We start from the raw sequence: 14698 nt of genomic DNA, 5'->3' as shown, positions 1-14698 counted from the left end.
CAATAAAGTGTTCATGACACCACCTATGGTTTCTGGTCAGAGGTGTCCAGCACTGCAGAGCAGATCCTCTGGGACTGATGGTAATGCAGTTAAGTTGGTGCAGCTCTCCACAGGCAGAGCTTTGTCCCAGGGCAGTTAGTATGTAGATGTTAGAGGTAGTAATGATAGATGTAGCAGAGTTGGGTAGGTGACGCAAGAATAATTAGAGGACACAGCTGGGTGCAGTTTCCTTTACCTTTTACTGATCAATGCAGGTACAGTCCAGTGCTCAGGTAACAGATGGTTCTGCAGTCGGTCAGCCTGAAAGCAATTTGGGAATCTGCTTATTCAGGTGAGTTGTGAGGCCTTCTTTCTAGCACTATTCTCTGAGGTACTTGCTGCTCTAAACTCTCTTCAAGTTCCTCTCTCTGTCTGCCACTTAGGTAGAACACTCACATGACTGCCAACTGTAGCCTGCTTCAGGGATTGCTCCTATCTGGCACCTCCGGCTCACACGTGCTCCTGTGTCATCGAGTATCAGTTGGGGACAGAGGATCTGTGGTCTTCTGTCCTCTGGATTCTGCTGCTGGGAGCTTTAGTACCCACACAGCCTCAGGCTCCGGGGCCCGGTTACTGGTGCTCAAGCCTGGGGGTGAGCTCAGCTATAGCTCCTGTCCCCAGCTCCTCTCCACACATTCTGTCTCAACCTTGTTCAGGCACTAACTCTCACTAACTTCCTGCCTCTGACCAGAGAACAGCTCCCCAGAAGTCAGGTGTAGAGCTCCCTCTGCTGGCCTGGAACAGGAACTGTGCTGTACACTGGAACTACCTGGTAAGGAGATTTTTTTTTGCTTCCAGGCATGACATCACTCCCCCTTGGAAGGAGGCAAGGCCACTGTGGCAACCGAACTCCTGGGGTGCCACACATGCTCCACCACCAGCGCCGAATCTGTCACACCAGCCTGTGATGGTCTTTCCCGGAGGCCACTGCATCACAGCAATGGATATGTGGGGCCTCCTCCGGGCATTCAGAAGATGTTGGTGGAGCCCCAAGCACCACTGCCAAACCTGCCACACCAGCCTGAAATGGGATTTCCCGAAGGCCACTGCACCTGCCGCACCAGCCTGGGATGGGAGTCATATCACCAGACCACCGAACATCTCCTGTGACCCCGCTCCACCAGCGCTGCTGATCCCCCCAGTAAGCTGAATTCAGACTGCAAGACGGACCCCCATTTGACACATTAATTATTTTTCCCTATTTTCCTTCTGAAAATTTGGGGAGCGTCTTACACCTTTTTCACTTCCTCACTCCCATTTACACCTCTTAAAGTAATTTAATTTAATTTCATTCAGTGATAGATTCCTTAATGTCCCATAACTGGATACAGCTTAGTTGCGCTTCCCTTCTTTTTACTGAGTTTTTATCACAGCGTCTTTAATTGTGTCCCGACTGGTTTGCCAGGGCATGCGCTCTTTGGGATGACCCCATGACTTCCGGTCATGCGCCATTGCGGTGTGCAGTGCATTCCATGTCTGTGTTCCAGGCGCCCAAGTCAGGAAGTAACTTTTACTATAGAGGGGAAATTCGGAAAATGGCGCATGCGCAATGGTAAGCTAACTTTGCCGATATCACTATCAGCTGTGCATGCTGCATAAAAAAGATACATGTCGCATACATCACGCATTGCCCCCATTGTGAAGAAGCCATTAAGGCGAAATGGTGCTGTCGGGGTTGGACAGCGGGCATCAAAAGACCAGGACACACATCTATGTAGGTAATGGGATGTTTTTGTAGTAGCATTGTTTTTTTTGTTTTTTTTATGTATGCACTGAAGCACTTTACAAATTTACAGGCTGGGATATGGTTAGTCATTGCTGTGATTGATACCGCTATATATTTGGGCACTATACATATGTAAATTGATTTGCTTTTGGTTGATATCAAGTGATAGCCTTAGTCATAATCAAAACCAACCTTTGCTATGGTTTTTACCACTACTGGTCTTCAGTTTTGCTCATTGACCCCTCTTTCTTACCTGTTTGAGAGATTCCCTTTGGAAATTGTATTTTAAATGTTATAAATAAATATTTAGTTTTATTCAATTTTTGCCTATGCCTCTTTACCCCTGTTTGATTGGCTGGGGTTGATGTATATATAATACTGCGATCACAGGCGTATATAATGCAAAGATTTTGCAGAGAAGATAACATTCTGGTAGTATGCAAGTTTTAACTCCCTCTATGAAGTCAAAAAAATACCCCTGTTTTCTGCTAATAGCAAGGGTTTATAAGCATGCCTATCCAATAGTCATCATATTGCTTGATACTAGAGTAATGTTTATTGGTCCCCAATAAATTAATCATGCAGCTGCCATGCTCGCTAGGTCCCCATGGTTCACTTTACACCCCTCACCACAACTTTTCAGATGGCACAAACATATAGTACTATTGGTAGAAAAATGAAAGGAAAGTAACTCCGGCAGTTGACTGATCAATTGACCCACAGTAGAACCTTTTTAATGTCACAAAAGCAACCAGCAATTACAGCTTTAAATTGAATTTTCAATGAGGACCTGGTGGTTAAGGGAGCGGTGTAAGCTTTCTTAGCTGGGAGCCCTGATACCTCATGCAACACTTCCAATTTATTTTTTAAAGTCACACTCAGATGGCACAAACATCAGTTTCATATAGTACTATTGGTACAAATAAGTAAGGAAAGTAACACAGGTTGTTGAGCAAATGCACGTGCAGGCCTGCCTGTCCGTAAGCTCTACTTACACAGGCAACCAGATGGAGATCCAACTTGGAGTCTCCACATTTTGAAAAATATTGTCACACACCACTAAAGTGGCATCAATTTCAACCTTGTAGAAACAGTATAATAGGCCTCTGACACATCTTCCACTACAGGTAACTCACCAGATGGAAAAGCAACTTCGAGTACCCACATTTCAAAATGTTATTGTCACACACCACTAAAGGTGGCATCAATTTCCACAGAGTAGAAATATTGTAATAGGACTTTGACACACCTTCTACCACAGGCAACTCACCAGATGGAGACCGAACTTCGAGTCTCTACATTTCAAAGGATTGCTTGCAACATAAGCAGCAGTAGCCACAGCAGGCACAGAAGCCATGACAAAGATGTCTCAGACTGCAATAACGTGAGATCAATGCAGAACATTAAAAACGACACCATCACCTAGTCTGCCCAGTCTGCGACTGGGGTACAAAAGTCATTGGAGATTCATGACTTGTTCATATTGATGAAATTTAGGTGGTCTACACTTTAGCGGGGCAGGTGACTGCACATATCCATTAGGACACTACCAGCAGAGCTGAAGACAAGTTCTGAGAGAATGCTGGCTACAAAGCATGACAAAACTTCCAAGGCATGACAGGTGAGCTCAGGCCACTGATACATTTTTGAAGTGGAACGTGCAAAAGGGTTCAAACCTCCCCTCATGGCATTGATGTTGAGCTCAAGATATTCCTGCACATCCTCTCCAGTTGTTCACAACATGTCAGACTTGTACTCTGTTTTGCTGGTGTTCTGGCTGGTCTAAAAAATATGTGAAATGACTCACAGAAATTGCTAATGCCACTTACACTGCTGCTGTTGTTAAAGTTTTTGTAATGACACCTTGATGTTCCCTGGGTTGGAAATCTAGAACTGTGATGCACATTGTGTGCCACACTGTGGGGAAAACCACTCTTAAGATTGTCTAAAAGCATGATTCGATAGTCCAGCATGCGCGCACCCTTTTCAGAGGAGGGGAGCATCTGGTTAAATTTACTCTTGTGTTGTGGATTTAACAAAGTACCCAGTAGTCAACACTATTTCTCACCCTAAGTATACGGGTATCATGCTGAAGATAGTGCAGAAAGAAGGTGCTCATGTGTTGGGTACTTCCATGAGTTCATGGTGTGTTGGTGGCGGGGTAACACTGAAGGCTGTTATACTTTCCGCATCCTCCTCTGCTTCCACCTCTTCCTCTAGGACCACTACCTGCTCATTCAGACTATTCCAAGTGTGCTCCAGCGTGTACATGACCGAAATAGTGGTGCTGATAAAAGCATTTTCACCAATAACCATCTTAGAATCCATTTCAAAACTGTGCAGAAGGGTGCAGAGGTCCTTCATCTGTGACCACTCCGCAAGCGTAATGTGCACCACGTCCGTACTGTGTTGATCCAGGCTATGCAAAAGGACATACTGCACCAGGGTTCATTGCTGCTGTCACATATGTGCAGAGTGGAATTCACACACAAATTAAATGGTTAACCTGTAGGCCCAAATACTTCTGTAATGATGAAAGTCGATTATCTGCAGTGTACAAATGTCGGAAGTGAGCACATAGCGACTCTGCTTTCTACAGCAGCATATCTAGGCCGGGATAGTGGCGGAGAAATTACTGTACCACCAGGTTGAGTGTGTGAGCCATGCAAGGCATGTGTGTGAGGTTATGTGAGATTGCACTGTGTTGACAGGTTATTAACCCCTTAATGACTGCCGATATGCATTAAAATGGTGAACACTAAGAGTACTATCACAGTGATAAAAAATAGTAAATCAAATCCCCCTTTTGTCATCCCCTTAGAAAGATAAAAATTATGAAATATATATATTTTTTCATTCTTTGCAGTTGGGGTTAGGGTTAGGGTTGGTGTTAAGATTGGGATTAGGGGTGTTTTTCACAAATGATTGCTGATCGAATATATTCAACTGTATCCTGTATGTCACACACACAAACACACTCATTCTCTCCATGGTACACACAATCATGCACTGTTTATTGCACGCAAACTATTTTATTCAAACACCATGTTAACTCACATACCTACACAGAAACACTCTGTATGGTATACATGCTTTCAATACTAACAGTGGAGTAGACGTGTTAATGGAAGAATATAACCTGATTCATGCTGCCTTAACCATGAGCAGCATGAATCTGAATCTGGCTCCACAATTGCCTGACCATTTTCAGGGAAAATATACCTTAAATATCCTGCCAGGAACAATAGACAAAGATGAAACTAGTTCAGCTATTCCTAGCTCCTCTCTCAGTGAGCAACAGGTTTTTACTTTTAAAGGGAACCCATTATCTGGTTAAAGCTTCCTAAACCATGTTTTGCATGATTAAATCACATGATTTATTATTATAGCCATGTACAGTTAGGTCCATATATATTTGGTCAGAGACTACATTTTTCTAATTTTGGTTCTAGACATTACCACCACAATGAATTATAAGCAAAACAATTCAGATGCAGTTGAAGTTCAGACTTTCAGCTTTCATTTGAGGGTATCCACATTAAAATTGGATGAAGGGTTTAGGAGTTTCAGCTCCTTAACATGTGCCACCCTGTTTTTAAAGGGACCAAAAGTAATTGGACAATTGACTCCAAGGCTATTTCATGGACAGGTGTGGGCAATCCCTTCGTTATGTCATTCTCAATTAAGCAGATAAAAGACCTGGAGTTGATTTGAGGTGTGGTGCTTGCATTTGGAAGGCTTTGCTGTGAAGGAAACATGTGGTCAAAGGAGCTCTCCATGCAGGTGAAACAAGCCATCCTTAAGCTGCAAAAACAGAAAAAACCCATCCGAGAAATTGCTACAACATTAGGAGTGGCAAAATCTACAGTTTGGTACATCCTGAGAAAGAAAGAAAGCACTGGTGAACTCATCAATGCAAAAAAACCTGGGCGCCCACAGAAGACAACAGTGGTGGATGATCGCAGAATAATCTCCATGGTGAAGAGAAACCCCTTCACAACAGCCAACCAAGTGAACAACACTATCCAGGAGGTAGGCGTATCAATATCCAAATCTACCATAAAGAGAAGACTGCATGAAAGTAAATACAGAGGGTTCACTGCACAGTGCAAGCCACTCATAAGCATCAAGAATCAAAAGGCTAGACTGGACTTTGCCAAAAAAACATCTAAAAAAGCCAGCATAGTTCTGGAAGAACATTCTTTGGACAGATGAAACAAAGATCAACCTCTACCAGAATGATGGAAAGATAAAAGTATGGTGAAGGCGTGGTACAGCTCATGATCCAAAGCATACCACATCATCTGTAAAACACGGTGGAGGCGGTGTGCTGGCTAGGGCATGCATGGGTGCAAGTGGCACTGGATCACTAGTGTTTATTGATGATGTGACACAGGACAGAAGCAGCCGAATTAATTCTGAGGTATTCAGAGCCATACTGTGTGCTCAGATCCAGCCAAATGCAGCCGAACTGATTGGTTGTCATTTCATACTACAGATGGACAATGACCCAAAACATAAAGCCAAAGCAACCCAGGAGTTTATTAAAGCAAAGAAGTGGAATATTCTTGAATAGCCAAGTCAGTCACCTGATCTCAACCCAATTGAACATGCTTTTTCCTTGTTAAGGACTGAACTTCAGACTGAAAGGCCCACAAACAAACAGCAACTGAAAACTACCGCAGTGAAGGCCTGGCCGAGCATCAAAAAGGAGGAAACCCAGCGTCTGGTGATGTCCATGAGTTCAAGACTTCAGGCAGTCATTGCCAACAAAGGGTTTTCAACCAAGTACTAGAAATGAACATTTTATTTACAATTATTTAATCTGTCCAATTACTTTTGGTCCCTTTAAAAGCAGGGTGGCACATATTAAGGAGCTGAAACTCCTAAACCCTTCATCCAATTTTAATGTGGATACCCTCAAATGAAAGCTGAAAGTCTGAACTTTTCTTCCTCCAAATATATATGGACCTAACTGTATGTTTTTGCCTGAGGTCTAAGGGGTAACATTTCTCTTTGCGGAGAGGCACTACAAAGTACATTACATTGTATTATACATTACAAAGGCATGACAAAGTTAGAAGACTTATAGACCATGCATTTTCCTCTGGGAAATTGAATATGCAAATTGTCTGAAAATTGATATTCTGATTTGGCTTTAATCCCAAGTCACATTTCAAGGCCCGATGAAGGGTCGATAATGACTTTTAAGATTACTGCTTCCAACAGGTGGCGCTATAGAGTTCTCATTCTCTTCATCTCTGAAAAGGCAATTTTCATGTTTTTCTGTGAAACACTGCAGCATTTTGTTAGGAATCTGGTTTCTACCATGCCTATGCAGGAATCCAGATTCTCACATTTATCTCCAGAGGCTAAGTCCTTTGTGCCATCTTCTGAGCATGCTCACGGGATGAGCTCCCATTGGAGTTCAGGAGTCAGGTGCTCAGGTCCTGCTCCGGATCCTATTGGCTCCTTTTGGAGACCTGGAGATTTCCGGCAGGTCCCGTACGCTATAAAAAGTGCGCATGGCCGTTCCGCCATGCGCTAGTATTTTCATACGGCTGCTGTATGTATGGTGATGGATGCTTGGACTGGTGACTGACTTATTAAGAACCCCTTCCCTCTGATAATACATCTGTGTGAGTGTTTGGGCTTCAGCCAGTATTGGCGCCAGTGCCAGCGCGCTCAAGCTTCATCTTTGCCAGCAGCTAGGGTCCTGCATCGCGCTTGCAGCATAGCGGTGCTTTCTCTGCGGCTCAGTTCACGCCGTGCTGCGGTTGCAGCCTGTCGGGCGTTCGCAGTTGCAATGTTCCGCATCCTATTTTTACGGTAGGTCTAGAAAGAGGAGTAGTCCTGGTGTTTAAGGCTACTTCTGTGACCTTTAATACCGTATCTCCATCGCTGGAAGTCTGTGACCCTGTACAGACTCAGCGTTATTTATGCTTTTGTTTGCAGCTCTGTGCATATAACAGAGTCTGCTTCAGTGCATTGGGTGCAGCTAAAACCCTGTGCACATTACCGCCTTAGTGATCTGCCTCTTTTAGCAGCGGTTATTACATCCACCGCACGGTGGACCCCGAGTGGCGAAGGCACTTTATTTATTTTTTATTTAGTGTCTTCCGCCACTCATAACACATTTCAGGGAACACATATAAGAGTCTGCAGGTTTCTGAAAGCCAGAAAACAATCACTTGAAACAATGGATAGAGATGGAAAGAGCAAATAATTTACTAAGAAAGCCATGGTAAAGAATGAAAGCTAACTGCACTACAATTTACATTACACAATTATTCTTCTGAAATTTTTATTTTAAGAAGACAAATATTTGGAATTAGGTGGTTAATAAAAAAGAAAATAATTAATTACTATACTTCAACAAATAAATAGGTTTTCCTTGCAAAATAAAAAACAATATATCAATCCAAAACTGAAATGAATTTTTAGTAATGTAAAGCAAGTGAAGCGCAGACAAGCAGGTGCTGCAACAATAGAAATTCATGCTCATTTACTTGAGGCAGGTGTTTCATTTGTAATCTAGTTTCAGGAAGGTAAAATGAGGTATGGGAAATGGCAATTATCCATAATGTGGCATATGCTAGGTATCAACATCTCCAAAAAAGAATTGAGTTGTGTATTTTATCAATTCTAAGTCCAAAAACATTTAATAATAAAATAAATAAAACTCATATAAATGAAGTATCTCATAAACAAGATAGAGTCTTATAGATGTTAGATCTTTATTTATTAAAGAAGCAGAGATTCCATAAAATCTTTATTAGTGATGAGTGAACACACTTGGATAAGGTGTTCTAGTCCCTGTGGCTGCATTTCTCCCGGCTGCTCGACAGCCGCAACACATGCAGGGATTGCCTATTGCCTAACAAGCATGCAATCGCTGCATGTGTCACGGCTGTTGAAGAGCTGTAAGACATGCAGCAGCAGGGACTAGAACATATTATTCGAGCATGCTGAAGACACTCATTTAGCACACGAGCGTGCTCAGATAACACCTTGTCTGAGAACATTCGTTCATCACAGATCTTTACCTTTCTTATCACTGCCACAAGATCTGAAATCCACGGACCTCTTCAAACTAGGCTGGGTCTTCCGGCTATGCTGAGGCTCAGGACTGTTCGGCATAAGACAAGTGCCAGAAGACTGGAGAAGAGCAAATGTTGTTCCTATCTTCAAAAAGGGGAAGAAGGTGGACCCAGGCAACTATAGGCCGGTGAGTCTGACTTCTATACCAGGAAAGATCTTTGAACAAATTATTAAACAACATGTATGTCAATACCTGGATAAGAATGAAGTGATTAAACAGAGTCAGCATGGGTTTGTAAATAATAAGTCATGTCAGACTAATTTAATTTCCTTCTATGATGGAATCACTGATTGGGTGGATCAAGGAAATGCTGTAGATATAGTATATCTTGACTTCAGCAAAGCATTTGACAAAGTCTCTCATACAATCCTTATTGAAAAAATGACTAAGTATGGAATGGACAAGGCAACTGTTAGGTGGATTCATAACTGGCTTAGTGATCGGACCCAAAGAGTGGTCGTAAATGGATGCACATCCAGTTGGAAGAATGTCTCAAGTGGGGTACCACAGGGCTCTGTCCTGGGCCCTGTATTGTTCAACATCTTTATCAACGATTTAGATGAAGGAATTGAGGGTAAACTGATTAAATTTGCTGATGACACAAAGCTAGGAGGGATAGCTAATACTAGAGAAGAGAGAGAGAGGATTCAAAAAGATTTAAATAAACTGGAGAAGTGGGCAGCAACTAACAGAATGGTTTTTAACAGGGAGAAATGCAAAGTACTACATCTGGGCAATAAAAATGAAAAAAGCATATATAGAATGGGAGGAATAGGGCTAAGTGACAGCACATGTGAAAAAGACTTGGGTATACTAATAGATCACAGACTGAATATGAGTCAACAGTGTGATGCAGCAGCAAAAAAGGCAAATGCAATTCTAGGATGTATTAACAGAAGCATACAGTCTAGATCACGTGAAGTAATTATTTCCCTCTACTCCTCTTTGGTCAGACCTCATCTGGAATATTGTGTCCAATTTTGGGCACCACATTTTAAAAAAGACATCAACAAACTGGAGCAAGTTCAGAAAAGAGCGACCAGAATGGTGACCGGTCTGCAAACCCTGTCTTATGAGGAAAGGTTGCAGGATTTGGGAATGTTTAGTTTGCAAAAGAGAAGACTGAGAGGAGACTTAATAGCTGTCTACAAATATCTAAAGGGCTGTCACATTTTAGAAGGAACAACTTTATTCTCATTTGCACAAGGAAAGACTAGAAGCAATGGGATGAAGCTGAATGGGAGGAGACACAGATTAGATATTAGAAAAAACTTTTTGACAGTTAGAGTGATCAATGAGTGGAACAGGCTGCCACGAGAAGTGGTGAGTTCTCCTTCAATGGAAGTCTTCAAACAGAGGCTGGACAGACATCTAACTGGGATGATTTAGCGAATCCTGCTTTGAGCAGGGGGTTGGACCAGATGGCCCAGGAGGTCCCTTCCAACTCTACCATTCTATGATTCTATGATTCTATATCCTGGAATGGTCACAGCACATATTGGGATGTTGACGTGACCTTATTAGTGCTTATGTAGAACTGCCCTGGGCATCATCAGAGCCGGAAGCACTGGTACTTTAAGAGGTACTTTGCCCCTATAATACTAAACCTGACATTTATACATAATTACATCTGTACAGTGCTGTGTAGTAGGATGCACTAAGCTTACACAAGTAGTGACAGGTTTCCTTTAAAGTTCCTATGAATTTTAACAGTTAGACAATTTTAATTATTTTCTGTTTGTTGAAAAGTTACAATTTCTGTAACATTAAGTTTGCCAGGACAATTTAACGTCGTTCATATTGTTTACAAATATAATGAGAATTTCATTGCGATAAATGCAAGACGTTTTCATTTCAAGATGTGAATTTTAATAAACCTCTCATGTTGAATACTCAGTTTAATAGACAATATATGAATGTTCAGAGCAGTTAGATTTCCATCAGAACAGATGAAATAACTGATACAAATTCCTTTTTATGTTCTGATGTTACTGATGATAGTGCATCCAGATGAGATACAGGATGTGTTAGTACTTTAACAAACGTTTACATCAAAAATTGCCACTGTCAGTATCTGACAGCACAGAAATTGCAGCCGTCACTGAAGACTGCAATGTGTTATGTAACCTGAGATGATCTAGTTAATCATTGAAAGCCTGACTTTCTCTTGCAGGATTTGGGCCTTTTTTACTGATGCTGGCACTTTCCAAAACACTAAATTTTTGTGTTTACAAAACAAGTTTTTTTAAACACAAACATTTAAAAACATTTATTTTCCTCTCCGCAAATGCAGGGATGTCAGTCACACTGTTGTGTTCCGAACGTGCAGTAACATGGATTGATGATGGCCATAGACTAGTCCATGACTGCCGGTACAGAGAGGCTCAGGGATGATTAAATAATAATAATAATAATAATCTTTATATAGCGCTAACATATTCTGTAGCGCTTTACACACATAATCATCACTGTCCCCAATGGGGGCTCACAATCTAAATTCCCTATCAGTATGTCTTTGGAATGTGGGAGGAAACCCGCACAAACACGGGGAGAACATATAAACTCCTTGCAGTTGTTGTCCTTAGTGAGATTTGAACCCAGGACTCCAGCACTGCAAGGCTGCACTGCTAACCACTGAGCCATCAAACATTGTTTATAAAAACATTTAGTGTTTAGATATAATGCATCACTGCAAAGGTTATAAGGAGAGGCTGGTAAAGATACTTTCTAAGGGTAACTCCTAATGGAAATGGTGTTTTGATAAACATCATTTATTTAACAACCCAAGCTCCAAAAAAATTTGCTTCGAATACAAGAATACAATGAATTGAAAATCTCTTATAACTACCATATTTTGCGAGATGTAAGACGCACCCCAAATTTTGGGGAGGAGAATAGGTAAAAAAGATTTTTAAATAAAATCATGGCATGTCTTATAGTCCAATTTTACCGTAGCTTACCAGTGAGGGGAAGTGAAGGCGGCTGCAATGGAGCGGGGTCACAGGAGGCAGTTTCCCAAAGCCCACTGAATGGAAAGCAATAGGAGTGGGACTACGAGCCCTGCCGATATTTTATGAAATCAAAGTGCTCATAGCCTCACACCACCGTTACACCCTTTCTCCTAGCCCGGGACTCTCAGCATCTCCCCATGCCTGCCACCGACAGCCTCCTGCAGCAGTGATCCTGCCTCCTGGGACCACGCTGCATTCGGATTATAAGATGCTCCCCATTTTCCTCCCAAATTTTTGTGGGAAAAAGTGAGTTTTGTAATCCAAAGTATATGGTATATTTTTTTCAAAACAGATCATAGAACACAGATAAGAGGGTTGAAAGTTCCACATTTTTACTTTTCAAATGAACAAAAAATAACTAATTTAGAAATTGATGGCAGCAACACATCTCAATAAAGCTGTGACAGGGCTAACAAAAGGCTGGAAAACTAAGTGATACTAATTAAATACATGTAGAAAGTCTATTTTCAACTAAGCCACGTGACTATGTATTAAAAGAGCAAGATTTTCAGGCACTTGAAAAGCTTTGCCCCAGTCTGTTTTGAGACCTGGTTAGCACATAGCGAGATACAGTAAGCCACTAGTGCTAAAAACCATCCAGCTTGGGCACACCTTGTCATGGTGGGATGGCTTTTACAATTTTTTTTTACAAAAATGTTAACTTAGTACCCTAGAATTTTTACATGTGTTACTATTCATTACTTACAGCAAAATAAAAAATAAAAAAACATGAGAAAAATAATGAAAAGTAAAAAATATAAGAAATTAAAATAAAAATAAAAAATAAAAATTATGAAGTGTGGTAATTTACTGAGGAAGAAGTGTTTGACAGTTTAAAATGCGTTGCATAAAAACCACTTAAATGAATCGCTGAGATTTAACGTCTTCTATACACAGCAGTGCAGGAGATGTCCACAAATTGTCCTTATCGTCATGCTTTTTGGTTTTATGACCCCTGGATCCGCAGCAATTCTACAAATTCTTTTTAAAGCATAAATCAGGTTAGTAGAATCTGACTAAGAATTTTAATTGTATGGCAGAGAAAACCCTATTTGTGCTACTTTCTCCCTAGGATTCCAGCTCTCATCATAGGAGATTTCAACATGTATCTACAGCCACATTGGGATAAGTTCCATGCAGACACCATACTAGAAACAGAATCATAAACCTCATTATCCAGAGTTTTCTCAGACATAGGATTTATGGATATATGGCGAGTTAGACACCCTACAACTAAACAATTTTTATGTATCTACACCCACATTGGAATAAGTTCCATGCAGACACCATACCAGAAACAGAATCACAAACCTCATTATCTAGAGTTGTCTCAGAAATAATAACGATAATAATAATAATCTTTATTTATATAGCGCCAATATATTTCGCAGCGCTTTACAGTTTAACAGTTTCAAAACACAAGTCATAAGTAACAACGTTAACAATACAATAATTAAAGCAAAATAAGACGAAATAAGACGACCCTGCTGGTGAGAGCTTACAATCTACCATGGTGGGGGAGATACAAAGTACAGGTGTGTATTTACAATTGTATATTTACAATGAAGATCCAGCTATCTTGAGGGAGTGAAGGATGGATGGATATAGTGAATGGGCTACAAAGGCACACTTACACATAGAATGACTTTGATTAGTGAACGTGATAAGCCACTCTGAACAAATGTGTTTTGAGGGAGCGCCTAAAACTATACAAATTGTGCATAGTTCTAATTTCTTGGGGTAGAGCATTCAAGAGGATAGGAGCAGCACGGGCGAAGTCTTGGAGTCGGGAGTGGGAGGTACGGATTAGTGCAGAGGTTAGTCGAAAGTCATTTGCAGAGTGCAGCGATCGGCTAGGCCGATAGACAGAAATGAGGGAGGAGATGTAAGGGGGTGCTGCACCGTGGAGAGCTTTGTGGATGAGAACAAGTACTTTGAATTGGATCCTATAATGAATGGGCAGCCAGTGTAATGACTGACGAAGAGAGGGCACGTCCAAGTACCGATTAGCCAGATGGTCAACCCTGACTGCTGCATTAAGTATGGACTGGAGAGGGGATAGTCGAGTGACGGGGAGGCCAATTAATAGAGCATTGCAGTAATCCAAGCGGGAGAGGATCAATGCTACAGTGAGGGTTTTTGCTGTTTCCATGGTGAGAAAAGGGCGGATTCTAGAAATGTTCTTTAGGTGTAAGCGGCAAGAGTGGGCAAGAGATTGTATATGGGATGTGAAGGAGAGATTGGTGTCAAACATAATGCCTAGACAGCACGCCTGCTGCCGGGATATTATTGTGGTACCACCCACGGAGAGGGAAATGTCTGATTTAGGGAGGTTAGTAGATGGCAGGAGCAGAAGAAGTTCAGTTTTGGAGAGGTTGAGCTTCAGATAGAGAGTGGACATGATATTGGAGACTGCGGACAGACAGTCACTGGCGTTCTGTAGTACAGAGGGGGTAAGGTCGGGGAATGACGTGCATAGTTGTGTGTCATCAGCATAAAGATGGTACTGAAAGCCAAATCTGCTGATGGTCTGTCCAATTGAGGCTGTGTAGAGAGAGAAGAGAAGGGGGCCAAGGACTGAGCCCTGAGGTACCCCGACAGCAAGAGGAAGAGGAGATGAAGTGGAGCCAGAGAACAAAACACTGAAGGAGCGGTCAGAGAGATAGGAAGAGAACCAGGAGAGAGCAGTGTCCTTAATGCCTAGTGACTGGAGCCTAGAGAGTAGGAGATCGAAAGCTGCAGAGAGGTCAAGAAGAATGAGCAGAGAGTGGTCACCATTACGTTTTGCTGTCAGAAGGTCATTGGTCACTTTGCTGAGTG

At 41.8% G+C, this 14698-nt stretch overlaps 1 protein-coding gene across 1 annotated transcript in view; it reads right to left on the bottom strand.

Annotated features, from left to right (window-relative positions):
* Positions 1–3880: 3880 nt before the first annotated feature.
* The window catches only part of LOC141099167 (olfactory receptor class A-like protein 1), a 32735-nt gene continuing 21917 nt past the window's right edge, over positions 3881–14698 (bottom strand). The window contains exon 3 of the mRNA XM_073587313.1: positions 3881–4081. Within this exon, the coding sequence (XP_073443414.1) occupies positions 3881–4081 (201 nt within the window). The remainder of the gene's footprint in view (positions 4082–14698) is intronic.

Source organism: Dendrobates tinctorius, unplaced genomic scaffold (assembly GCF_039654945.1).
Source record: "Dendrobates tinctorius isolate UK_male_01 unplaced genomic scaffold, ASM3965494v1 ptg000098l, whole genome shotgun sequence".
In the NCBI taxonomy this organism is placed as follows: Eukaryota; Metazoa; Chordata; class Amphibia; order Anura; family Dendrobatidae; genus Dendrobates; species Dendrobates tinctorius.
The sequence above is the reverse complement of the archived record's forward strand: the minus strand, read 5'-3'. Positions and strand labels throughout refer to the sequence as shown.